The sequence below is a fragment of the Leucoraja erinacea genome, chromosome 40, assembly GCF_028641065.1.
Source record: "Leucoraja erinacea ecotype New England chromosome 40, Leri_hhj_1, whole genome shotgun sequence".
NCBI classification, from domain to species: Eukaryota; Metazoa; Chordata; class Chondrichthyes; order Rajiformes; family Rajidae; genus Leucoraja; species Leucoraja erinaceus.
Genome location: NC_073416.1, coordinates 7,138,374 through 7,166,361, shown reverse-complemented (window position 1 = coordinate 7,166,361; position 27,988 = coordinate 7,138,374). Strand labels below are relative to the sequence as shown.

At 44.0% G+C, this 27,988-nt stretch overlaps 2 protein-coding genes across 7 annotated transcripts; one reads left to right on the top strand and one right to left on the bottom strand.

Moving 5' to 3' along the window:
* Nucleotides 1-603: 603 nt before the first annotated feature.
* Nucleotides 604-26,453, top strand: LOC129714667 (zinc finger and BTB domain-containing protein 39). 6 transcript variants are annotated; one of them, XM_055664407.1, is made up of 3 exons: nt 604-623; nt 5,188-5,432; nt 6,285-8,587. In XM_055664407.1, exon 3 carries the CDS (start codon nt 6,385-6,387, stop codon nt 8,497-8,499), a length of 2,115 nt encoding a protein of 704 aa, XP_055520382.1. In that variant the 5' UTR covers nt 604-623; nt 5,188-5,432; nt 6,285-6,384; the 3' UTR covers nt 8,500-8,587. The 6 variants fall into 6 exon arrangements, 5 of the variants coding, with proteins under 5 accessions (XP_055520382.1, XP_055520378.1, XP_055520383.1 ...); XR_008726370.1 differs by lacking the exons at nt 604-623; nt 6,285-8,587 and adding exons at nt 1,033-1,196; nt 25,506-26,453 and having other exon boundaries at nt 5,188-5,555; XM_055664403.1 differs by lacking the exon at nt 604-623 and adding an exon at nt 1,040-1,196.
* Nucleotides 17,908-23,807, bottom strand: LOC129714668 (G-protein coupled receptor 182-like). The gene is made up of 2 exons (XM_055664409.1): nt 23,719-23,807; nt 17,908-19,345 (listed from the first exon to the last, which is right to left on the bottom strand). Exon 2 carries the CDS (start codon nt 19,336-19,338, stop codon nt 18,322-18,324), a length of 1,017 nt encoding a protein of 338 aa, XP_055520384.1. The 5' UTR covers nt 19,339-19,345; nt 23,719-23,807; the 3' UTR covers nt 17,908-18,321.
* Nucleotides 26,454-27,988: the final 1,535 nt, after the last annotated feature.

Here is a 27,988-nt window from a genome sequence, read left to right as displayed (position 1 = left end):
CTGCATTTATATTGGCACATGGATATAGAGGGATATGGATCATTCGCAGGCAGATACGAGTTTGTCTGGGCATCATGTTTTGCACAGACATTTTGGGCCGAATGGTCTGTTCCTGTACTGTGTTCTATGAACATAAATAACCAATACAATAAAGCACTGATCATTATCAATTTGCGCTAATGCGACTGCAAATATATCTTGCTTACATAATGCCATCCACTCAGTCCAATGTTTTTGTACAGATGCATAAATATAAATCCCTGACTTTCTACACATGGGAACAATGTGACTGAGCTCACAATTTGCACAAGGATTTGAAGTGCTTGAGAGCGAGAGGTTTCAGTGAAATTTGACAAATTAACTTGAACAGGTTACTTCAAAAATAACTTGGACTGTTGGCTGGAGTCGGAACATTCAGCTGAGCTACGATTCGTGAGGGGCAGCAGCCATACCGTTGGAGGGAAAACTGATGAAGGCAGGGAAGTGACTGTTTTCCCGTTGACACATCAGCACGCAGAGCTCTCTATTGCCTCCGTGGACCAGTTGGAGGTTCCACCGCAGAAGGGCGTCAATGAAGCGGCTGAAGAGCTGTCGTTATTGAAGGCACAAGTGCTGGCTGCCTGGTAAGAGTCACAGCCAGAGCACCTGGATTCTATTGAGGAAAGGGTAACTGGTGGAAAAAACGTAAAAACTACAGTAGTTGGAAATCAGTAATTAAAAACAGAAAGCGCGGCAGGTGGCGCAGCTGGTGGAACCACTCCCTTACTGTGGGCCTGGTGGCCAGGGTTGCTGCGGGAACGCGTCGTCCCGGCCGCCAGGCGGAGGGTGCTGGTCCTCCCAGCCGCTAGGGGGAGGGTGATGGTCCTCCCAGCCGCCCTCCCAGCCGCCAGGGGAGGGTGCTGGTCCTCCCAGGGTGATGGTCCTCCCAGCCGCCAGGGGGAGGGTGCTGGTCCTCCCAGCCGCTAGGGGGAGGGTGATGGTCCTCCCAGCCGCCAGGGGGAGGGTGCTGGTCCTCCCAGCCGCCAGGGGGAGGGTTCTGGTCCTCCCAGCCGCTAGGGGGAGGGTGCTGGTGCTGGTGCCTCCGGCACCGGAGCGGCGCCTCTCGGCGGAATCCCGTCGCTTGTTTAAAGAACTGTTGACGGCGGCGGCGGCGGCTCCTCCCGGGCCCGGCCTAGCGCAGCCCAGCCTGGCGGGCGGTGAGTGAGTGTGTGGGGTGGGGCCGCAGCCTGGCGGGCGGGCGGGGTGTGTGTGGGGCCGGACTGCCTGTCCGGTGGCACCGCAGCCCGAGGGAGGGAGGGAGGGACACGATCATGATCAGGATGTGTGAGCCGCAGCCCGGCCTTTGTTACCGGCCGCACTCGGCCGTTCACCCCGCAGAAGCGGCCTCCAGCCCAGCCCGACCCGGTCAGGTCAGCCAGGGCTGGCGTGAGAGCAGCAGCGGCCGGAGGGGAGAGAGAGGAGGGAGAAGCTGCAGGTAGTTGCCCAGACTGGCCGCATATAACTTTATCACTGTCCACAAGTTCTTACCCAGGGGCACAACATTTATCGGACGATTCCCCTTGTCCAGAGGCTGTTGTGTAAATGTCTGCATGAGTGACACACACCTTCCTTTATTAAGTCTTGAATTTTAGCAACCTATCATCATCACATGTTTTGTTTTTTGTTTCCCCGATTGACAATTCTTGTCAGCTTCGCCCCCCCCCCCCCCCCCAACAGAGCAATGTCCCAGAAACTATGTAAGTCATATGCGGTCAGTTTTGATTTATTCGGATTTAAGTGAAAATGTTTACCTTTATTGGTATAATTCCTCATCAAATGTACTCAGTGAAGGTCAAAGCTTTTCTTAAAGAGCACTCTAGCAAGCAAGATTATTTTTATAGCGATGCTTGATTTATAGTTTGAAGAAACTTGATATTTTAAGATTGTGGTAATTTGTATGTTATTTCTAACAGTTTGGTTCAAGGAGTTATGGTTTTCTAACACGGGTGATTTTATTCAACAATGTTTGAAAGTTATTTGGGAAATATTCCATAGTATTGTTTTGCCAATGGAAAGAGTTAATAAAATAGTATGATATTAATTTGTTATCTCCTTTATAATCACAAGTTCCTATCAAAGATCAGTGATAAATGTACAAAATTAAAGAATGCAGCTGTTTAAAAACTGAATTCAACATTTTAAACTGTCAATTTATTTAACAGTCATCAAAGCTGCTGGGTTAAAAGTCTACAAATACACCTGTTATCCTATCCAACCGTGATTATAGAAATTGATCTTAAACCATTTTATAATCGGGTCATTTAAAAAGTCAGATAATACAACAAATGAATGAATAAGTTTATTGGCCAAGTATTTATATACAAGGAATTTGCCGTGGTGCTCTGCCCACAAGTGACAACATGACATACAGTGACGGTTAAGAATGATACATAAAACATTAAACATTAATAATAAAACATTATTGATTAAGCATGTGAATTAATGAAATACCACAGCAAAAGGAGCATAGTCAATGCACGTGGGAAGTTCTGTGTTTATTTGCTAAGTCTACAGGGAGCCAAGTTCTAAATTCTACAACAGATCTTATCAAGAATGTATTGCCCACACAAACAGGTGGTTCAAGGGTCCCATGCACCTTGATGTATAGAGATCAAATTGAAAGAGAATCTAGAAATCAGAGGTACAAAGGGACTTGGAAGTGCTGGTGCAGGATTCCCTAAAAGTTGATCTGCAAGTCAAATTGGTAGTAAATGTAGCATTTATTTCAAGAGGGCTAGAATACAAAATCAGGGATGTAATGCTGAGGTTCTAAGGCGCTGGTCAGGCCGCATTTGGAGTATTGTGAGCAATTTTGCTGGAAGGATGTGCTGGCTCTGGAGAGGACATTTACAAGAATGATCGGGTTAACATATGATGAGCGTTTGACGGCACTGGGCCTGTACTCGCTGGAGTTTAGAAAAATGAGGGGAGACCTCATTGAAATGTACAAATAGTGAAAGGCTTGGATAGAGTGGATGTGGAGAGGATGTTTACACTAATGGGAGAGTCTAGGACTAGAGATCATAGCCTCAGAGTTAAAGGACGTTCCTTTAGGAAGTAGATGAGAAATTTCTTCAGTCAGAGGGGTGGTGAATCTGTGGAATTATTTGCCTCAGAAGGCTGTGGAGGCTGTCAATGGATATTTTTAAGGCAGAGATAGATAGATTCTTGATTAGTGTGCGTGTCAGGGGTGATGGGGAGAAGGCAGGAGAATGGGATTAGGAGGGAGAGACAGATCAGCCATGATTGAATGGCGGAGTAGACTTGATGGGCCGAATGGCCTAATGCTGCTCCTATCACTTATGACACTGCAATAGTAAACAGGTTCAAAGTTGGCAAGACAATCATTTAAACATTTAATTTTTGAAGTTTTAGAAATAATCTGCTTTTACGCCATACAGCAATACAAGAATTCTCCTACATTTTTGCCAGCTTCAATGTGATTCGACATTATCCCACCCCCATCCCTTTCTGCTCTATGCTACGACCACTCTGCAACTTCCTGGTTTGCTCATCCCTTCCCCCCTCGTCCTCACAAGGCACTTTCCCCTATAACCACCTGCCCCTACACCTGCTCCCTTGCTTCTTTCCGGGTGAGACAGAGGTTTATACGCACCTCCTTCAACCTCGTCTATTGCATTTGGTGCTCTACATATGACCTCCTCTACATCGGCGATATCAAGCGTAGACTATGCGACCATTTCGCCGAACATTTGTGTTCTGTCCGCTAAAGCCAGTGGGATCTCCTGGTTGCTACCCATTTTACTCCCAGAACTTCACTGCCACAGTGAGGCTTCATGCAAACTGGAAGAACAACACATCATGCTCCACAGCCCAACAGCATGAACATTGAATTGTCCAATTTCAGGTAACCCCTCCACTCCCCACCCCTTCCTTTCTGATCTATCCAAGTCCTCTCACTGTCGGCAGCAGGCCGGGGCTGTCAACTCAGCTGGATTCCAGGCCTAGTTCTCGGACCAAGTGTCTAAAGGAGGGTTTCGACCCGAAATGTAACCTATCCATGCTCTCCAGAGATGCTGCCAGATTAGCTGAGTTATTCCAGCACCTTGTGTCCCTTTGTGTATTAACCAGCAACTGCAGTTTTTTGTGTCTACAACACATAGAATGATATTACCGTATTCGGCTATAACGGACAATCAGCAATAACGGACAATTTCATTCACCCCCCCCCCCCCCCCCCCCCCCCCCCCCATGGTACGTCATTACGATGGTTTACTGGACCGAGGAATCTAGGTGTAAGTGCATGAATCACAACAAGCTTGTAGGAAGGTGCAGCAAAATGTTCAGAATGCAAACGGCATGTTGGCCTTCATTGCTGTGTAGTTGGAGTTTAGAAATAGGGAAGGATGTGTAGGGAAGGACTGCAGATGCTGGTTTAAATCAAAGGTAACTGAAGAAGGGTCTTGACCAGAAACATCACCAATTCCTTCTCTCCAGAGATGCTGCCTGTCCCGCCTGTTACTCCAGCATTTTGTATCTACCTTAGAAATAGGGAAGTTTTGTTGTTATTGTACAGGGTGTTTTTGAGGCCACACCTGGAGCGCTGGGTACAGTTTTGGACGAGTTAAGAAAATAATACTCTAACGTTGGCGTCCTGGAGTGACTCAGTAGGCCAATTCACAAGAGGGGGTTGTCATCACTGGCTGAAAAGAGTTAGCTCTATAAGAAAGACAGCTGTTGACATCAAGAACATGCAATGTGTTTAACTTGAATTTTAAACAAAAGCACGCGTTAACATTCTTAGTAATACAAGGCAGGATTAAACCATGTTACACCAAAATAAACACATCATCACATAACAAAAAAATGACTGCTCTTCAAAAGTAATGGCTTGAATTTGAAAAGCTTGGGATATCTTGAGAATCTTTTGAGGTGTTATGCAGAAAGTAGGAACTGCAGGTGCTGGAATCTTGAGTAAAACACAAAGTACTGGTGTATCTCAGTGGGTCGGGCAGCTTTTCTGGTGAACATGTCCACTTGATGCACTCTGTGGTTTGCGACATTATGCACCTGACTGGAAAGTCAATAAAACTGCAGATGCTGGAAATCTAAAATAAGAACATGAAATGCTGGAAATACTCAGCAGGTCTTTGACTTGAAACATTAACCCTGTTCCTTTTCCCACAGACACAGCCTGACCTGCTGAATGTTTCCAGCATTTTCAGACAGGACGCAGCCTGCTTGTTTACCCCATCTCTACCTCAAGACTGCATTGAACATTTCCACTCAATTCAGGACAACACCCAGTGAACTCACTTAACTTCTCAAGGGCAGTTGGGAATAGACAAAAATCTTGTCCCTGCCACCAATGTGCAGGTGCTGAGAATGCAAGCAAAATAAATGACTTGTGATGTTCTTGCCAGTGAAACAAGGTGCTTTTGGTATTAACTCATTTTACAAGTTTAAACATTCTGGTTAAGTGGAAATATTCAGATGTCGAGGCAACTGATGTACCCCTTTGATGAAATAAGGCATCTCAGAGTCTTAGACTACAGGTTAGCTGAAGGCATGTGCAAACTTGATGCATGGTTTAGGAAGTTACAGAATTCTTGTTTAATTATATCCTTTTCCCACACCTAATCCAGTAGATTTTTCCAATAACCTAGTGCATTGCATCTGCTTTTGGACAAGCTGATTGGGCTGTGTTTTTATTTTTTTGTTTGGTTTGTCACTTTCATTTTGTCTCCAATCACTTGTGTCCATATAAAAAGTATCATTAACAAATGAACCATAATGTTCTTTTATTCATGTATTTTTCTGCCTTGAAGATGGTCCTTAAAAACTTCCTTCTTTGACCAAGTATTTGACTGAATGCCCTTTGGCTTAGAATCAGTTGTGTGCCTGGTGTTGCCTTGGGATATTTAAAAATTTTAAGATTCCATGTAAATGTAAGTGTTGTCATTTTTTTACTTAAAATCAAGACCGTGGAGCTATTAAGTCACATATTGGAGTGAAGAAAAATGCCGCAGATGGTTGTGGAGGCCAAGTCAATGGATATTTTTAGAGAGATTGACAGATTCTTGATTAGTTCGGGTGTCGGGGGTTATGGGGCGAAGGCAGGGAGGGAAAGATAGATCAGCCATGATTGAATGGTGGAGTAGACTCGATGGGCCGAATGGCCTAATTCTGCTCCGAGAACTTATGAAGAGCTACACAAGGCAGTCTAAGAATGTTATATTTGCAGTATCTTGCATTGTAACTGATACTGCTGTCTTCATTTGCAGGCCTTTTTTTGCGCAAGTTATCTTTGAAATGTGAACAGCAACGTGCTGTGTGGGCCAGTGGATTTGAGATTAGCGGAGGTTTTCAGAAACATCTGAAAGAATGGGTATGAGAATTAAACTACACAGTGCTGATCACCCTAATAATCTTCTGAAGGAACTCAACAAGTTTAGGCTTTCCGAAATCATGTGTGATGTAATCATCGTGGTGGGCAACCGGACGTTTTCAGCCCACAAGTCTGTGTTGGCATGCGCTGCCGGTTACTTCCAGAAGCTCTTTCTCAACTCCGAGGTGAACTCCGTCAGAACATATGTGGTAGACTTCATCACACCATCCAACTTTGAAAGGATCTTGAACTTTATCTACACTGCAGAGCTTTTCACAGATCTCATCAACGTGGGCGTCATCTACGAGATGGCAGAGAAGCTGGGAATGCAGGATCTGCTGAAGGCTTGTTACTCCACATTCCCCGACTTGGAAAAAACACAATCGAGCAAAGTGGGAGAACGGCCAGCGGAAGACTACGCGCTTCTCCCCCTGCCCTCCAATGAACAAAACCCGCCCAGGGGAAACTCGAGGACCACGGCATCGCAGTTTTGTCAAAATCGAGGTTACATCATGCAGGTGGAGGTGGCAGAGGGGTTCAAGAGTGAAGAAAGAAATCCCACCAGTGAAAATGGACCCTCTGTGATGTACCAGCAATCAACGAAAACTGAAGATAGCCTGAAGATGGAATACAGCCAGCCCACATCCACTGAGAGTGTTCCCCTAGCCACCAACAAAGCCCCTTGTGAGCTGTATGGGATTCAAAGTAATGGATATTATCAGACCAATTTACTGATGGCTGGAGAATCTCTGAAAGAAGGTGGAAACAATGTTGATCTCCAAGATCATTCACTGAAGGAAATGGAATGCATGCAGTTTGAAGGTATTGAAGCGGATGGCCTTAATTTTGATGAGCACCAGGAGAGTAGGGGTGCTTCTGAAGAGGTAATAGAGCTGACAGATGACAGTGAAGATGACAGTCTGGTGTGTGTCAAGGATTGCAATGCTGAAGGCAAGAGCATGCCGTGCCAGGTGTGTGGCAAGGAGTTACCGGCTAACATCGCAGTGATTCGGCAGCATGGTAAACTCCACATTGATGCCAAGGAGGGGCTGTGCAGAGTGTGTGGCACAAAGTTCACTGACAGGAGCTCTCGAATCACCCACGTTTTGTCTCACGTTGGAATTTTCCTCTTCTCGTGTGATATGTGTGAAATGAAGTTTGTGACACAGTGGCAAGTGGCTGGACACAGGAAAGCCAAACCATATGATACTAACATTATTGTGCAGCCCAATGTCATGCTCCCATCTGAGCCCAATTTTGGGGGCTCTCCAACGGAACTCTTCTGTGCAGTCTGTGGAAAGGCCATGGCTAAAGACTATCTCGCTGTGAAAGAGCACATTCTTTCTCACCTCGACATGAAAAGCCTTTCCTGCTGCGTCTGCGAGCAGCCTTCGAGATCTGTCTGTAGCCTGATGTGGCATGTTTTGTCCCATATGAATATATCTATTTTTTCCTGTTCTGTATGTGGTAATAGCTTTGTAGATCGAACAATTCTAGAGCAACACATGGCCTCACATCAGGGTATGAAGTATTTATTTGAATGTCATTTTTGCAGTAGAAAATTCCGACTGGAGGCTTCTTATCAAAACCACGTGAAGATCCACAAGAGGCATAACTCGGACAATGCAAAGGGTGTTACTGCTCAACACCAGTGGCTCAAAAAGACTTTAACAACGTCACTGTCAGACGAGTCTACGAGTGATGGTCATGTGGCCACTCTACAGCAGGAGAACCTTCTCTCCCTTCCCTTAAACCACGGCAAGACCACCTGCAAAGGGAACTGGTACGAATGTGAGTTTTGCAGGAAGAGGTTTTCTCATTCCAGTGAGTTTCAGTATCACCTGCGAATTCACTCGGGGGAGAAGCCCTATGAATGTAAGCTGTGCCACAAGTTCTTCAGGGGACGATCGACTGTCAAAAACCACCTAAAGACTCATTCCGGAGCCCTCATGTACTGCTGCACGGTGTGCCAGAGGTACTGTCCCACCCTCAACCTTATGATTAAGCATGTGGAGATGCACAAGGATGGAGGCCTGCCTCCTGATTTTAACATTGCACAGACTTTTATGTACATTGTACATTCCAAACAGTCAGTAAAAATGATGGACTAATATTTTATTTTGAAAGGAAACAGACCCAATGTTGGTTTGACAAACTGTATTCTGAATTAGACATCAAATAAATTCTCACTTTAATGCACAGTAGAACCATCAAAAGTATTTTTGAGAGGTTCATTGACAGAATTTTACAAAAATGTTGTAGTTGTCACTAACTTGCAGTGGTAATATAACTGGTATAATGAAGTTACCATTTTACACTGTGTGTGTGTGTGTGTGTGCACGTGTGTGTGCATTGTGTGTGTGTGTGTGCGTGCGCGCGCATGTGTGGTTGTCAACTTATGGTCGGTTGAACACAATTACTGGTACTATGTGGAAAAAATAGCCAACTGCACTGTAATATGAACATCAAAATCTACCCAGACACAAGGTAGTAGCTTCGGGGCCATAGTGGCAAAATGGATGTGTTCACATTGTCCTATCAAATATTGCTATTATAATCCCCAGGGAGTTGATTGAAATAAGTAGGCCAGGGAATGCTTTAAGTTAGAGCTTTCACTGTGCTCACTACACATTTAGTGTGACACAGGGCAGCACAGTGGCACAGCGGTAGAGTCGCTGCCCTGTGACTATGTGGGATTTCTCTGGGCTCTCCGGTTTCCTACTGCATTCCAATGACATCCTTGATGATAGTGCCCCAAGTAGATGCTTTTAATGGTGCCTGTGATGGACTGGGCTGAGATATGTGATTATTCTAAAACTAAATATCCATGATATGGCCAAATCGGTTTACTAATGTATATTGGTATCTATAGTAACCAATACACTGTGTGAATTTAAAATGGATATTTGGAAGTTTTGATTACATTTGTTAGTCTGATTGCATTCCCAGATTGCTTTTCTGAAATTCCCCAAAAATTGCGTTCATTGTTGTACGCGAAATATCCATAAATGTTGCCTATATTTTTCAGTCAAAAACAGAATTTGTCTTAAATACAAGTGCATTGGTGTTAATTTTATTGGATTAGCTGGAGATGAGTGTAGTCATTATTTGGTTCAGTTTGGAATCTAGTCTTGGTTTGACTTTACGACCAGCATTTATTCTCTCATACCTGCAGATATACTTGGTTCCACTAATGGCTCAGCTGGCTGAGGTCAGCTTTCAATTAAGCTGAACCTGCTCGGGAGTCATGTTCAGGATTCCAGGTCCTTTGCTGTGTTAACATCCTCCTTTGCATCCAAGTTTAGTTATGATTAGTCTTATTGCCCCTCGTCTAGTGATATGATTAGACTAATTGCTTCTTCTCTAGGGGAGTACAGAATGGATATTAAAGGAAAGATGTGTAACGTGTTTTATTGCTAGTTAGTAAATGTTTCCTGTATGCAGAGAATTTATCTCCAGACAGCCCAGCAGCGTATCTAGTCGAGCTGCTGCCTTGTAGCTCCAGCGACCCAGGTTCAATCCTGACTTCCAATGCTCAGTTTTCTGCGTGGTGTACAGCATGACGCTGAACCATAATTACAAAGATTGAACACTATCTGATGTGAATTATTCGGCAAGTATATGTCGCAGAGCATTTAAGGTTTGCAGAACCTCAACACCAGATTGAGGATGGGTCAATGCATTGAACAGGGTACTTGGAACAAAAGATTTGGGCACAAAAGCCTTCCAAGTGATTCTATTAATTCGTAACAAATTAAAGAATTTGCCACTGAATGTTACTTTTACTGAAGACTGAGGACATCTAGGGAGACAATGAATTAATTAAACTTGGGAGTTGGAAGGTTTCTAGTGTAAATGGCAGTTGAGGAACCAAAGGGAGCTCTAATCTAGGACAGTATCAATTGAGCATAGATGCCCTATTTTATAGGCAAGTCGAATATTTTGATTTGTGAAAGTTGAAGTGATACCAAATAGGGCTGTTTTTAAATTAAAACTTTTGTTTCATAAGTGCCTAGACATGCGTAACCCTGTATAAATAAACAGGAAGTTTGTTTGGGTTTGTAAATTTGGATATCCTGTAATCTGTAGTCTCGCCCCACCTCTCTCCCAGCTGTCTCCCCCACACTACAATGTCTGAATAAGGTTCTGACCTGAAACGTTGCCTATCCATGTTCTCCAGAGATGCTGCCTGACCTGCTGAATTACTCCAGCCCTTTGTATCTCTGTCTGTAATGTAAGGTGTTGTACTCATCCTTGGTGGCTGACGGCTATGTGATGCGTTTGCCAGTGTGAGGGGGGTGTCATGCATGATTCCAGAATACATGCAATGAAACCCATGTACATGGTAGTGACTGTCAAGACATGAATATGCAGTGTTTTACCCGTACATATTACCTTGTTTTAAACAATATTGGACAATGAGCGGAGGGCCGGCAATTGTTTGAGGGTCACACAATTGCTTGAAGCCATGTATTCTGCAGAATTACCTGGTTTGTGAGAAACCCTTGTTCATCCTGCTTGCTGTTCAAAACATGCCAAATAGTGTGTTCACTCAGCTAGAAAGCATAATTGTAAAGTAGCCGAAAGCTGAAGATATATAAGCTTTGTTTTATTTGACTGCATCTATTGAATTTAGAAGGTCTGTGTCTAATACAATAAAAGTAATCATACTTTTAACTATTGTACACACTTGGCAACGGTAGGTTTAGTTTTCAGTTTTGTTGAGGTTTGGTGATTGTGCCTTCTGAATTGTGTTAACTTCTTGATGTTCTCACAGCCTAATTGACACCCCTATATTAGAAACATAGAAAATAGGTGCCGAAGTAGGCCATTCGGCCCTTCGAGGTTGATCATCCACAATCAGTACCCCATTCCTGCATCCTCATATCCCTTGATTCCGCTAGCCCTAAGAGCTCTATCTAACTCTTTTTAATGCATCCAATGCATCGGCCTCCACTGCCTTCTGAGGCAGAGAATTCCACAAATTCACAATTCTCTAGGTGAAAACGTTTTTTCTCATCTCAGTTCTAAATTGCCTGCCCCTTATTCTTAAACTGTGGTCCCTGGTCCGGACTCCCCCCAACACCTGGAACATGCTTCCTGCATCTAGCTTGTCCAATCCCTTAATAATTTTATATGTTTCTGTAAGATCCCCTCTCATCCTAAATTCCAGTGAATACAAGCCCAGTCGCTCCATTCTTTCATCATACGTCAGTCCTGCCATCCTGGGAATTAACCTTGTGAACCTACGCTGCACTGCCTCAATAGCAAGAATGTCCTTCCTCAAATTTGGAGACCAAAACAGCACACAATACTCCAGGTGTGGTCTCACCAGGGCCCTGTACAACTGCAGAAGGACCTTTTTACTCCTATACTCAAATCCTCTCATTATGAAGGTCAACATGCCATTAGCTTTCTTCACTGCTTGCTGAACGTGCATGCTTACTTTCAGTGACTGATGTACAAGGGCACCCAGGTCTCGTTGCACTTCCCCTTTCCCTAATCTGACACCATTCAGATAATAATCTGCCTACTTGTTCTTGCCACCAAAGTGGATAGCCTCACATTTATTGCAATACTAATTACATTCTTTCTGTTATCCCTTAAACTGGAAATTGTGGAATACAAGATGTGAGGAAGAATGCCCTTTTCAACCTTTGGATATGAAAGATAGAAAAAAAATAATATCTAAATGAAAGAAAATTGTAACTTTTAAAAATATTTACCTGAATATTATTGTGTACCTTTGTTCCCGTTGACAGCATCAAGGCCCAGCCATTTAACCCCCAAAAAAAGCCTGATAGAAAGGAATTTGTTTCTTTGGTATTTGGATTCTTATTAAAGATGTAAAAGTTCATGCTGGACTGATGCAAATCTTTGCCATGATAGAAGCTTATATCTTCAGCTTTCGGCTACTTTACAATTATGCCAAAGTTTCTGAGGTATGTTTTTCTCCTGCAGTACTATTTGCAGACTGCAAGCGGTGCTCTCGTACTAATTACCGTAGCTTGGTGACGCGTTTCCAGCTCAGCGTTAGAGCTAGAGAAATGATAGGGAATGATTCACCAGAAGGCACACAAACACCAAGCAAGAACGTGAAAGTAAAAACAGAAAACTCCTCTTGTTCCAGTTCACCACAATCCTCAATTTCATAATCTTTCAGATATTTATCCATCTCCATTTTAACTATATTTTGTTTTAATCTTATAGATCTTAGTTTGGTTTATTATTGTCACCTGTATTGAGGTACAGTGAAAAACTTTTAGTTGCATGCTATCCAGTCAAAGAAAAGATTATACATGATTACAATCAAGCCATCCACAATGTACATCTAGAGTGTATCATTTAGTGCGGGATAAAGTCTGATTCAAGATAATTCTAAGCTTTGTTTAAGAAAGAACTGCAGATGCTGGAAAAATCGAAGGTAGACAAAAATGCTGGAGAAACTCAGCGGGTGCATGGTGAGTTTTGCCTGGATAGCACCTGAAACAAAGTTATCCCCTGTGTCTTGTCCTATCAAGCAGGAGGTTGAGGGGTGATCTTATAGAGGTATATAACATCGTTGTGGGGGGGGGGGGAGGGGGGGATGTTGGGATGTTTTCCCCCTTTTACTCAGTCAGGGAATCGAGAACCAGAGGACATGGGTTTAAGGCCAGAGGGGGAAGATTTAATAGGAACCTGAAGGGCAACTTTTCCACACAGAGGGTTGGGTATATGGAAAGAGCTTTGGAAGGATAGGGCCAAACGTGGGCAGGTGAGACCAGCATACATGCGGCATCTTGGTCAGCATTGGCCAGTTGGGTTAAAGGGCCTGTTTGACTGTGACTATCATTGAAGATCACTCAAAGTAGAGTATGATTGTCCTCCTGGTGGGTCCTTTCTGTGGGCCTTGAGATGGCTGAAGAGACCGATCCTGGAGCTACAGACATTTACTGCTCCCCAGCCCTGATCTGAGACACTGCTCAAAAGAGTTGGGTGCATTCATGCTCTTTTCAGCTGAAATTAAAACCACAATGAAAAATGAACCTGTTGCTTATCACCACTGGCAGACCGGGGACCTATCCGTATCTGCCTAATTTAGCACTTCCTGTCAAGAATGCTTTTTAAAAAAAAATCTGATTCTGGAAAATTTGTTGCAATGATGCATAAAAATTGCTGTTGTCAGCAGTGGCTGCAATTTCTGCACTCTGCTTGAGTCTGTAGTCACTTGTCATCATTGCCTGGTTTAAGGGAAATGCCTTGTTTGTGGGCAGGTTGGATGCATGTACACGTTGGCTCGTGAGCTCTTTGCTGTGTTGTCAGTTTTCTAAGTACATGAAATTCCTGTTAAGGGAGTTTTCAACCCATCGTGGCGACAGCAACCTTTCACCACAGGCTAGTCGAACCGATCAGCCACTTTCACTCCAACTTGGCCCATTTAGAACACACTCCATGGAGTTGTTGATTTTCTCCACACTGTAAATGTACATGACCCAGAGTTACAGCTACCATCGTCTCCATCCCCCTTTCCCTCTCCTCTTGCTCAAATACAACTCAGCATTCATTGTCTATTGCACCTTGTTCAAATCCCTGCTGCTCCTAAATTATTCAACATCAGTAGGCCAGCGCTGAGCAAGTGTCACACTGGCAGTGAGGTCATACAGAGGGAGTGCTGCAGTCAGAGCAGCAGTAGCGAGAGAGAGCAGCACGTTCAGAGGATGGGCTGTATTGAGAGAAATCCAGATTTCTGAATACAAACCTCTAACCTGCCGCATTTATATCCCAATCTCTTTCACTTTACTGTGACCAAGGTACGATTCTGAGTATGACCCCCAGAGCACGACTGAGTTGGGGTTCATGCACCGACGAGACACCGGCCCGGAGCAGTAGCGGCCCCAGGCCCACAGCCAGCACGGAGAAGAAGCGCCAACTCCAGCCCAACTCCCGAGGAACCCGCTCCCCAACCGGCCGGGGACTGCCGGCCAACCCCCCACCCCCACCCGGCGCCGATGAAGGCCGAGCACCAGCCATTAACGGGGACACCCACAAAGCGCTGCAGCAACGCTGCGGGACAGGCAGGGGTGATGTTTCGGGTCGAGACCTTTCTCCAGAGATGTTGCCTGACCCGCCGAGTCACCGCAGCACCCACTGTGAATCCCTGCCGATGACCGGCAACCGCTAGCCACTGGACAAGGCGAGAGGCGCAGCTGACGGTCCCCGGCCTGCCGGGGAATGGGAGCTGGAGCAGCCACTGTGGACAGGGACGGGATACTCTGGAGCGGACGGGGCCAGCAGCAAATCAACATTGCCGGAGACTCGAGCCTGACACTGACCATGGACGAAATGCAGGTCTGCACACAACGCAGCACCAGAGCTGCCGAGAGTGTTTGTAGCGAGTGACCTATGACCTGGGCATGCGCAGTCGGAATACCAAACTGGCTTATGCTGTCATGAGGTTTGTAGATGTGGAAAATATACTTCGGGAAGGAACCCTTTAAATTAAAAAATCTCAAATGAGTTGATGATTCTAAATGATACGTTTACATTCCAATTATATATTGGATCATGATCTATTATTGCCTGGGGCTGCCCACTTTAATTGGCTGGCAGAAAGGAGATGTCAATTCAATTCAACTTTAATGTCATTGCACAGATACAAGTATGGGTACAACGAAATGCAGTTTAGCGTCAGTCCATAGTAGTAGTGCAATATAGAAATAAAAATACAGAATAATCAAACAATGTGGACGGAGAGACTGGAGAAATCTATCGGCGGGACTCCGAGTTCAGCAATGTGATAGTGTTGTTGAAGAAGCTGTTCCTCATCCTACTAGTATGAGACCTGAGGCTCCTGTACCGCCTCCCTGATGGGAGGAGGGCAAACAGTCCATGGTTGGGGTGGGAGGGGTCTTGAATGATCTTCCCGGCCCGTCTCAGACACCGTTTTCGGTGTAGGGCATCCATGGCAGGGAGCGGGGCACCGATGATGTACTGAGCGGTTTTCACCACCCGTTGTAGTGCCTTCCTGTCCGCTACGGTGCAACTGCTGTACCATACCGTGAAGCAGGTGGTCGGGATGCTTTCGATGGTACAACGGTAGAAGTTGGTCAGGATCTGGAGGGACAGGTGAGCTTTCTTGAGCCTCCTCAGGAAGTAAAGGCGCTGCTGTGCCTTTTTGATCAGCTTGGAGATGTTGAGGGACCAGGACAGATCCTCCGAGATGTGTACCCCGAGGAATTTGTAGTTGGAGACGTGTTCCACCTCAATCCCGTTTATATGGATGGGGGTATGTCTGCCCCCTCTGATCTTCCTGAAGTCAACAATAATTTCCTTCGTCTTCTTGGAGTTGAGGACGAGGTTATTGTTGGCACACCAGGCTGTCAGGTGCTGGACCTCATCCCTGTAGGCTGACTCATCGTTGTCACTGATCAGTCCTACCACCGTGGTGTCGTTGGCAAATTTAATGATGGCGTTGGATCCATTCTTAGGGATGCAGTCATGGGTGAAGAGGGAGTAGAGGAGAGGGCTGAGCACACAGCCCTGTGGCACGCCGGTGTTCAGTGTTATAGTGGAGGAGGTGAGATTATTGACCCTAACAGACTGTGGTCTGTTGGTGAGGAAATCCAGTGTCCAATTGCAGAGGGAGGTGGAGATGCCAAGTCCACTGAGTTTGGTGATCAAGTTGGCGGGAATGACAGTGTTAAAGGCAGAGCTGAAATCAATGAACAGCAGCCTAATGTAGGAGTTGTTGTAGTCCAGGTGAGTCAGGGCAGAGTGTAGGGCCGCCGATATGGCGTCCTCTGTAGACCTGTTGGTCCGGTAGGCAAACTGGTGCGGGTCCAGTGTGGGGGGGAGGCTGGCTTTGAGGTGAGCCAAGATCAGCCGCTCAAAGCACTTTGCAATGACAGGGGTGAGTGCCACCAGAATGTCTAGACAATTCTTTTATCATTGAAGCTTAGTGGCTGCACTGCTGTATATGATGGAGTAAAAACCCCACAAAACCATCCTCCTTTCTTTCTGAATTTGTTTTATGTAACCTGATGAACTCGGCAGGTCGAGCAACATCTGTGGAGGCAAAGGGATGGGAGGTTTTGCTCCAGATGCCATCATCTGCAGTCTCTTATGTGACTACACAAAATTCACATGCAACTATCCTCCTCTCAGAGCAGTTTTCTGGTCAAATTGTGCTCCCTTCTTTGTGAGTTTCTGCAGTTTGTCTTCCCAGCTCTTTATAAAATAAAAATAAACATTTTCAAAATAAAGTGTCTTTGCTTCACAGTACTGAGTCATAAACCTTTCCCATCACCTCAGACTGACACATTTAAAAAGTTCACCAAATACATGAAGAGAAAAAATATTAGATGGATACATTACTCTATATTTATCTTTCATTTGGTTGCTGGATGCTGATGCGTTTTACTTGGGCCAGTGTATGTGGTGCAGGACAAACCATACTGGAGAGTGTGGTTTCCATGAGAACGCTGGTGTTTTCTGTTGCTTAGTTCCAGAGGCTGTGGGGAATGGTTTGCTGAATTAACTCGGAGCCAGTTAGTGACAGTAGTCCCATGATTTATCTGATGGTAAGACAAAATACTGGAGTAACTCAGCAGGTCAAGCAGCATCTCTGGAGAACATGGTGTTTTGGAACTTCTTCAGACTGATAGTGCTTGGGCTCAGTGGAGGATTACAATTGTTTTTTTACATTGTTTGTGTTTTAATGATGAACAAATGTAGTCCATGATAAACTACCATGCCTCATGTCTTGAATACTTTGCTGTGTAAAGTGATGAAGAGATTGAAGTTTGACAAACGGTTTAATTAAGCATGCTGTAAAATAACAAAAGTGGAAAATAATAATTTGGAAAAGAGAAAACAGACAGTTAAAGAAGAACACAATGTTCACAACAATTTATTTTACAGATTTTCAGACAAATTCCCCTCCACATGAGCCGTGAGCTTTCTGAAGTTGCTCACGTGCCTGTTTTTTCAAGTAGGAACTTCAACAGTGATTTCATAAAAAGCTTTGCATTGATATAGCGCCTTTTTCACACTTCTCCCTAAATGCCACAGAGAGCCGCAGTAAGTGACACCAAACTTCAACCCTAACTCAGGTTGCTGAGATTAATTGCAGCGTGGCTAATGATGTCTTAGCTGGTTGATTCCGTACAGACCAAGAATTGTTCAAAGACTATTTGGTGTGTCGGAGTTCTGCTGCATTGTCAACTGAGCTGTGGGGGAAATCTATAAAGAAGTGGAAAACTATGCATTTCAATTGCGCCATATCACATCTCCCTTAAATGTATTGCATATGATGATGTACGTATGAAAAGTATGAAGGTAAATGCAGTTGCCATTTTTGCGCATTAATAGCATCCCATAAATGATAAATGATCAGTTAATGTATTTCAATAGTGTTGCTTCAGGACACCAGAATTACCCCAAAAAACTCTTGACTTTTTTACTAATTCATGAGAATGTCAATGTCCTCTTCATCAAGCAGATTAGATTAATCTGTTTAACGAGTCAACCACAATAATTTACCAGGGTCTGCTGAGATTGAGAGTGCAGATACTGGCAGGTACTGAAACCACAATCTTCAAACATCTTGGTGAGAAAATGACCAACACCTGGAATGAGTTATTGTGAATTTAATTTTCTTTCTAAAGTAAACTATTCTTCTTTGGTTTCCTCTACTGATTTCTACCTGAAAGACCATGCAGTTCCATAAATATTTTGAGGAGTCACATTTTGACCAAAACGACTTAATGTCCCTGTTGGGTGAACCCTCAAATTAGGCTGCATTTCACTTTTAATATAATTCAAATAATTATTTAATACTTTCTAGTGGACAGATGCCTTTAGAATTTCACGAGACATTGAACAGGAATCGGGAGAAGAAAAAGCCCTGTTTAACTAATTCACGGTGAAGCACCTTCTCCATTTGATAAACTAAATCATGAAATCACCACAATGTGTCTGGTGTCTGAAGAAATGGACACATCGTCGTCTTCCTTGGCATATTTCTTGGGCAAAAACTTCACAATGCTGGTTGCAAATTGATACCTGAAATCTTTGTACATAAAGTTGAAGAGGATGGGATTTATAATGCAGTGAATGCAGGTGAGGCACACAGTGAAGTCATAAAAAAAATAAACTGCATACAGTATATAACAGTTTTGGTCCCAATCCATCAGCTCAGCAAGTTCGAGGAAGTAATAAGGGGACCAACAGATTAAGAATGTGATGATGTAACCATATATTAATTTACAGGTCCTTATGCTTTCTTTATTACCGGAGGCTTTAGCAGCTTTTGCAGTGATGATGTTGCTCACAATGATAATGGGAAAGGGGATAACAAACCCCAAAATTAGGGTTAAAGAACCTTGAATATACCAAGACCTCCTGCTATCCAAGAAGCAATAGTTATCGTAATATCCATACAATTTACGAAATAAATAATGTGGTATGCACAATAACATAGCCAGAGACCACACGGACACACAAATCAGCCTGCGGATACGTCGATCCCTGGATCCTTGAGCCTGGGCTGGGTACCGCAGTGAGAAATATCTGTCCACACTCGAGCTGAGCAAGAAAAAGGCGTTGCAATACAGATTAAGGCAATACAGGAAGCCATCGAGTTTGCACAAAAAGGAGCCCCAGACCCAACGGTAATGTAACGAGATCTCTATGATCCTGAATGGGATCATTAACACAGCACCCATGTCACTGATGGCTAAATTAAAAATATATAAGTTGCTTTCTTTCTTGGCCTTTTTCATCTGCCAGTTTATCCAAAGAACAAGAATGTTCTCTACCAGACCCACTACAAAGATTAGCAGGTATAAACCAAGCGTTATATACATAATTGCTTCTGCATTCATGCGTTCAACACATCGGCACATGGGAGCGCTGCAATCTATAGTAGTGGTGTTGCTGCTGCTAGGGCTGGTCACAGTTGAGTCCGCCATGGAGAACCTGCAGATATTAAAACAATTGTAATTTTTAGATTTAATAACGTTTCCATTTGCAACCTTGGATCACAGCTGATCCCCTTCCTCTGATGTTCTCCTGTACTGTTAGGTATATGTCTAATTCCTGTTTTCAATGTATGATCGACTTGGCTTCACAGGCCATTTATCTTTTAATGAAACTCTGCCTGTTACCAACTGCCCACAGATGGCTGTTTAAGAAGGAACTGCAGACGCTGGAAAATCGAAGGTACACAGAAATGCTGGAGAAACTCAGCGGGTGCAGCAGCATCTATGGAGCGAAGGAAATAGGCCCGCAGATGGCTGCCACCTTCAAAAATAGGCTGTGTGGTCCTTTGGTGAAATGCTCAATTTCCACTGCTTTTTGAGGGGAATTTTCAGTTTCTATTGCCTTTGCTGAAGGATTGTTAAAGCTGTTTGATCTCCCTTTACAAACTGCCCCAGACCTCAGCAGGGAATGGGGATTGAAGCTGCCAGCCGAGGGGCTTTAGTCCAGCAATTTACAGTCTATTTCCGTGCTGAATGGCTCTGCACCTGGAAGGACCCCGTTAGGACCCTAGACAGAAGAAAGGTAGGAGGAATGGTCCTTTCTTTCTGAGATAGGTTCCTTTTTCCTTAACTCTGGTTTCCCCTCCACCTTAGTTGAGAGCCCTCAACCTTGCCTATTCCATTTCTTCTCTCACCCCCTGTATTAGCCAGAGCAAGGATGGGGTTCCTCTTATCCTCACCTTCCACCCCATTAACCTTGACATCCAATGGATCATCCTCTTTAATCTCTCACCACCTCTAGTGAGATGCTAGCAAGATGCTAGCTGGGGAGACTTTAAACTAGAATGGTTGTGGGAAGGGACTCAAATAGAGAAAGCTAGTGTAAGAGGTGGTGGGGTTCTTAAATGGGTGAGCAGAGACAGAGGGGTGTAAAATGGGGGTGGAAGCAATAGGTAGCAAGGTGAAAAGTAAAAGCGGCAGGCAGACAAATCCAGGGCAAAAATCAAAAAGGGCCACTTTTCAACATAATTGTATAAGGGGTAAGAGTGTTGTAAAAACAAGCCTGAAGGCTTTGTGTCTCAATGCAAGGAGCATTCGTAATAAGGTGGATGAGTTGAACGTGCAGATAGCCATTAATGACTATGATATAGTTGGGATCACGGAGACATGGCTCCAGGGTGACCAAGGCTGGGAGCTGAACATCCAGGGATATTCAATATTCAGGAGGGATAGACAGAAAGGAAAAGGAGGTGGGGTAGCGTTGCTGGTTAGAGAGGAGATTAACGCAATGGAAAGGAAGGACATTAGTTTGGAGGATGTGGAATCGGTATGGGTAGAGCTGCGAAACACTAAGGGGCAGAAAACGCTAGTGGGTGTTGTGTACAGGCCACCGAACAGTAGTAGTGAAGTTGGGGATGGCATCAAACAGGAAATTAAAAAATGCGTGCAACAAAGGTAAAACAATTATAATGGGTGACTTCAATCTACATATAGATTGCGTGAATCAAATTGGCAGGGGTGCTGAGGAAGAGGATTTCTTGGAATGTATGCGGGATAGTTTTCTAAACCAACATGTAGAGGAACCAACGAGAGAGCAGGCTATTCTTGACTGGGTATTGAGTAATGAGGAAGGGTTAGTTAGTAGTCTTGTTGTGCGTGCCCCCTTGGGCAAGAGTGACCATAATATGGTTGAGTTCTTCATTAGGATGGAGAGTGACATTGTTAATTCAGAAACAATGGTTCTGAACTTAAAGAAAGGTAACTTTGAGGGTATGAGATGTGAATTGGCCAAGATTGACTGGCAATTAATTCTAAAAGGGTTGACAGTGGATATGCAATGGAAGACAATTAAAAACTGCATGGATGAACTACAAAAATTGTTCATCCCAGTTTGGCAAAAGAATAAATCAGGGAAGGTAGTGCATCTGTGGATAACAAGGGAAATCAGGGATAGTATCAAAGCAAAAGATGAAGCGTACAAATTAGCCAGAAAAAGCAGCATACCAGAGGACTGGGAGAAATTCAGAGACCAGCAGAGGAGGACAAAGGGCTTAATTAGGAAAGGGAAAATAGATTATGAAAGAAAACTGGCAGGGAACATAAAAACTGACTGCAAACGTTTTTATAGATATGTGAAGAGAAAGAGATTAGTTAAAACAAATGTAGGTCCTTTGCAGTCAGAAACGGGTGAGTTGATCATGGAGAACAAGGATATGGCGTACCAATTGAATAACTACTTTGGTTCCGTCTTCAATAAGGAAGACATAAATAATCTGCCGGAAATAGCAGAGGACTGTGGGTCAAAGGAGATGGAGGAACTGAGTGAAATCCAGGTTAGTCAGGAAGTGGTGTTGGCTAAATTGAATGGATTATAGGCCGATAAATCCCCAGGGCCAGATAAGTTGCATCCCAGAGTACTTAAGGAAGTAGCCCCAGAAATAGTGGATGCATTAGTGATAATTTTTCAAAACTCTTTGGATTCTGGAGTAGTTCCTGAGGATTGGAGGGTAGCTAACGTAACCCCACTTTTTAAGAAGGGAGGGAGAGAGAGAAAACGGGGAATTACAGACCAGTTAGTCTAACATCGGTAGTGGGGAAACTGCTAGAGTCAGTTATTAAAGATGGGATAGCAGCACATTTGGAAAGTGGTGAAATCATTGGACAAAGTCAGCATGGATTTACGAAAGGTAAATCATGTCTGATGAATCTTATAGAATTTTTCGAGGATGTAACTAGTAGAGTGGAAAGGGGAGAACCACTGGATGTGTTGTATCTGGACTTTCAGAAGGCTTTCGACAAGGTCCCACAAAAGAGATTAGTATACAAACCTAAAGCACACGGTATTGGGGGTTCAGTATTGATGTGGATAGAGAATTGGCTGGCAAACAGGAAGCAAAGAGTAGGAGTAAACGGGTCCTTTTCACAATGGCAGGCAGTGACTAGTGGGGTACCGCAAGGCTCAGTGCTGGGACCCCAGCTATTTACAATATATATTAATGATCTGGATGAGGGAATTGAAGGCAACATCTCCAAGTTTGAGCATGACACTAAGCTGGGGGGCAGTGTTAGCTGTGAGGAGGATGCTAGGTGACTTGGATAGGCTGGGTGAGTGGGCAAATGTTTGGCAGATGCAGTATAATGTGGATAAATGTGAGGTTATCCACTTTGGTGGCAAAAACAGGAAAGCAGACTATTATCTAAATGGTGGCCGATTAGGAAAAGGGGAGAAGCAATGAGACCTGGGTGTCATGGTACACCAGTCATTGAAAGTAGGCATGCAGGTGCAGCAGGCAGTGAAGAAAGCGAATGGTATGTTAGCTTTCATAGCAAAAGGATTTGAGTATAGAAGCAAGGAGGTTCTACTGCAGTTGTACAGGGTCTTGGTGAGACCACACCTGGAGTATTGCGTACAGTTTTGGTCTCCAAATCTGAGGAAGGACATTATTGCCATAGAGGGAGTGCAGAGAAGGTTCACCAGACTGATTCCTGGGATGTCAGGACTTTCATATGAAGAAAGACTGGATAGACTTGGCTTCTACTCGCTAGAATTTAGGAGATTGATGAGGGATCTTATAGGAACTTACAAAATCCTTAAGGGGTTGGACAGGCTAGATGCAGGAAGATTTTCCCCGATGTTGGGGAAGTCCAGGACAAGGGGTCACAGCTTAAGGATAAGGGGGAAATCCTTTAAGACCGAGATGAGAAAAATATTTTTCACACAGTGGTGAATCTCTGGAACTCTCTGCCACAGAGGGTAGTTGAGGCCAGTTAATTGGCTATATTTAAGAGGGAGTTAGATGTGGCCCTTGTGGCTAAAGGGGGTATTGAGAGAAGGCATGTACGGGATACTGAGTTGGATGATCAGCCATGATCATATTGAATGGCGGTGCAGGCTCGAAGGGCCGAATGGCCTATTCCTGCACCTATTTTCTATATATCTATATATCTATGATGCATCTTCCCCTCTGCCTGCATTCTGAAAGGACCTATTGTTGGAATGATCAGCTATAATTACTTTTTTAAAAACTGCTCAAACAACCACGTAATAAAAATCAGGTCTGAAATGATTAAAAAGAACAGAAAATGTTGGAAATAGCGGTTGAGACAACAGCTTTGGAGTGAAAAACAGTTATTGTTTCAGATCAATCACGTTTCATGACTGATCTTTGCAAAGAGCAGTTCTGAAACACAATTGATCTGAAAATCACGTTATGATATCAAAGCTATGCCTCGACTGTTGCGTTTCTTAGAAACAGTACAATGTAAATATCACAACTAAAGCACAACATAATGAAATCAATACATAATATTTTTCATTACAAGCCCATTGTTCAGTTATCAAAGCAATGTCGGAATAAAGTTGCGACTGACCTGAATAAGTGGTTCTTTCACTGTGCTGTGTGAATTGCTTCACCGGAGAACAAATGTTTGCAAATGATTGTGAGGGTTTTATATTTATGGATGTTTGAAGCGGGAGGAAGGGATGTGAGGGGAGATTTTACAGTAAACAGGAAACCACGGGAGTTATATGTACCCAATGCTCATGGGGACAGAAGGTGTTGCAAGATAATGAATATTTTGTCCGGCTTTGAGTTTGAAAAGTCAGCATCTTTACTTTCCCAAACTAAGCAAATAACTGGCTAAATGTGCAACGTACAAAGCCACAGACTAAATTGGCAGAGGTCATTTTATTGTGAAAAATGTGTATGGAGATGGGTGGGGAGAAGTGTGGGGACCACTTTCAAAATTAAGTCTTACATTATGTTGGCTTGTATTTGCTTCCCCTCCTTACCCAAAGCATAAATGTCCTAAGGTGTGTTACTGGGTCACACAAATCTTGTTTGATCGCAACTCGTAGTTGAGCTTGTAGGATACAACAGTGTCAGCTAAAGAGATGCTTCATTTTAGTAATGGACGCCTAAGATGAGAAAAGTGGTGCAGCTGTGATATCTGCAATAGACATCAGGGCTATTGTGACCAATGGAACTGTGCCCTGTCTGTGTCGCCATGATAGTATGAATAAAAACTGAAGGAAGAAATAAGCCTTCTCAGAATGGCAGGTGATTGTTTAGGATCATACCTTTGGTCACCTTTTCAGTCACTTAGGATAGGTATAGAGATGTTTATAAATGTGGACAAGATTAAGCTCAGGCCCATGAGTCACTGGCAAATTCCATTGGGAATTCAAGATAAAACTGGAAGAATGGTCTTTTTTGAGCTGTATGATTATTGTCAACTTTATGGGGGGAAATAGGAAGGAAGCTGGTAGAATATCTCCACAAATACAATAAAGATAGATTTTTCAGAATATATCTACTAGAAACATTTTAATATCTTTTTGGACACAATAACAAAAACATATGGAGACCCTTCCTCAGACTGATCCCTCCAGGACTTCCAGAGATCAGCAGGTTAAGCAATAACTCTGGAGGCAAAGAGATGATCATTGTTCAATCAAGACCCTACATGTCTCTCTTTATCAGTTCTGATGAAAAGTCTTTGATTTGAAACGTTAAGTTTCTCTTCCAATAGATGCTGCCTGAAATGTTGAGGAAATGTTTTATTCTAACAGAGGATAATCATATCTTAACATTTCTCATCATATTGTTTAAGGCTAGTATGATGAGGGAGGCTATGGGGGATGTTACTTATTCTGGTGTATTATAAGTATTTTTATGATTAGTAATCTTGATTAAATGTAAATTATTAAATGTCAGATATAAATTGTATACTAATTGAAATTTTCCTTTCACTATTATTTTTCTCAACATTATGTCACATTTGTTTGTATTGAGCTGTATCAGCTCAGAAGTAGGTGGGAGGTTGCACGAGAAGTGAAGGGGGAAAAGTTGAAATGGGAACTAAAAATCTGAGACACAAAACAAATTATGTGGGGATTAGGGCATCGATTAGAAAACTATGATTTTCAAAGTAACTGCACAGTGGTATGTGTCCTTTGTTGGCAGTGGCAGTGGGTTGTGGGGATTTGAAAAGTGAATTTGCTGAGCTTTACAATTAAAGACTGGATACCCCTCCCCCCCCCCCCCCCCCCCATTATGCCTAACACCTATTGTGCATTTGACTTTTTGTTCCGTATCCTATCTCCTGTATTTTGCTGCTTTCTGAAAAATACTTCCTGATAGGGTTTTTTGTTACAGACTCGACAAGAAATATCAATCAGTGAAGGAGTCCAAAGGAACAGAACATTACTGAGGTTGCACGCAAATCAGCAAGCAGAAGGAAAATTCTCTTGGGGTAGGTCGGGCCTTCACATTCACAATGGAAGCAGCAGGAAAATGTGATCAAAAACAGGACTTCTTCTTTTTCTTGCGTATGGCATGCACAGCCTAAAGTTGTAGGACAACTTGTTCTATTTGATTGTGCACGCCGGGTTGATTGCATTCGTCGAAACAGGGCGAATCACGGGAAGGTTGCAATATTCCACTCCAAAAACAAGACAAAGGGACTCTACTAGCACTACTGCTCTGGGGCAACTGGCTTGATCCATTGTATGGGTCAAAAATTCTGATATCTTCCCGATCTGCCATTAAATGAGATCCTGGTAATTCTGATCTTTTAAAGTCTACTTATCCATCAATGATTCACATAAAGTCTCTCATTTCAATATACACAACAACAGTATTTGGTGATTTTTTTCAACATTATTGAAGGGAAGTTGCAGGGCTTAAAGTAGGAAGAAATATATTTTTTTTAATTTGTCAATATTTCAAGTACATTTTGAGCAGGCTCATAACCAATGGACGATTACTTAACAGAAGAAATTGATGCTTCTGCTGACTGAATGAAAAATAAAACTGGATTATTAATGTCGTTCAGATAAACTGTGGGTGTAGGTAGAATGAAAATCTTGCTTACAGTAGCATCGAACGCTGAGACAACACACAGAAACAAAAATTATACGTGAATTAAACAAATTCTCCAAGAAAAGACAAAAGGCTTTGCACAATTGTGCAAAAATGCATAATTGGGAAACTAGTCCATCGTAGTGTAAGAGATGGCCCGTACTGTTCCATTGCCGAGGTAGGAGTAAGATTGTTTAAGAAGGAACTGCAGATGCTGGAAAATCGAAGGTACACAAAAAAGCTGGAGGAGCCATGTGGCCATGGAGGAGACCCAGGACAGAGAGGTCGGAGACGGAGTGGGAGGGGGAGTTGAAGTGCTGAGCCACCGAGAGGTCAGCTTGGTTATCGCGGACCGAGCTGAGGTGTTCGGTGAAACGATCGCCCAACCTCTGCTTGGTCTCACCGATATAGATCTGCTGACATCTAGTGCAGCGGATGCAATAGATGAGGTTGGAGGAGATGCAGGTAAACCTCTGTCGCACCTGGAACGACTGCTTGGGTCCTTGAACGGAGTCGAGGGGGGAGGTAAAGGGATAAGTGTTGCATTTCTTGCGGATGCAAGGGAAGGAACTGCAGATGCTGGAAAATCGAAGGTACACAAAAAAGCTGGAGAAACTCAGCGGGTGCAGCATCTATTGCTGGTTCCCGTTGCAACCGAACACCTCCGCTCGGTCCACAATAACCAAGCTGACCCTCTGGTGGCTCAGCACTTCAACTTCCCCTCCCACTCCGTCTTCGACCTCTCTGTCCTGGGTCTCCTCCATGGCCACAGCGAGCAGCACCGGAAATTGGAGGAACAGCACCCCATATTCCGCTTGGGGAGTCTGCATCCTGGGGGCATGAACATTGAATTCTCCCAATTTTGTTAGCCCTTGCTGTCTCCTCCCCTTCCTCAGTCCCCCGCTGTCTCCTCCTTCGGGCTTCTCCTTTTTCATTTCTTGTCCCGGTCCCCCCCCCCCCCCCCACCCCCGATCAGTCTGAAGAAGGGTTTCGGCCCGAAACGTTGCCTATTTCCTTCGCTCCATAGATGCTGCTGCAGCCGCTGAGTTTCACCAGCACTTTTGTGTACCTAGGAGTAAGATTGTCTGGGTAGTTTGAAGAACTTGATGGTTGTAGGAAAGTAGCTGTTCCTAAACTTGATGGCGTGGGACTTCAGGCTTCAGTACCTCCTGCCCAATAATAGCAGCGAGGGGAGGGCATGGCTCGGATGTTGGGGATCCTCGATGAGATATGCCGTTTGAGGCAGTGTTTAAGAAGGAACTGCAGATGCTGGAAAATCGAAGGTAGACAAAAGTGCTGGAGAAACTCAGCGGGTGCAGTAGCATCTATGGAGCGAAGGAAATAGACAACGTTTCGGGCCGAAACCCTTCTTCAGTGACTCGTGTTAATGCTTTCGATGCTGGGGAAGGCTGTGCACATAATGAACGCGGCTGAGTCCAACATTCTTCGTGTTTACATCTGAGCCCAGGACAGGTCACCCTAGTTATTAATGCTCAGGAATTTGTACCTATCCATGTTCTCCAGAGATGCTGCCTGACCCGCTGAGTTACTCCAGCACTCTGTGTCCTCTTGTGTAAAGCAGCATCTGCAGTACCTTGTTTCTATATTTGATTCATTCTTTAATCGTTTCCCGAGGTTTAAGTGAAAGTGTGCGGACGGATTGTCTTCCAGGTGAACGCCGCGCTTGGGCGGGAACTAAGGCGGCTGCTCGTTCCTTCCCGCGAGAGCTTGTGCGAGATCGATGGGCGAGGGCGACACAAAGGCGGGATTGTCCACGT

Coding starts and splice junctions, on each gene's coding strand:
- LOC129714668 (XM_055664409.1), bottom strand. CDS start 19,338: ATGGCGGACTCAACTGTGACCAGCCCTAGCAGCAGCAACACCACTACT.
- LOC129714667 (XM_055664407.1), top strand. CDS start 6,385: ATGGGTATGAGAATTAAACTACACAGTGCTGATCACCCTAATAATCTT.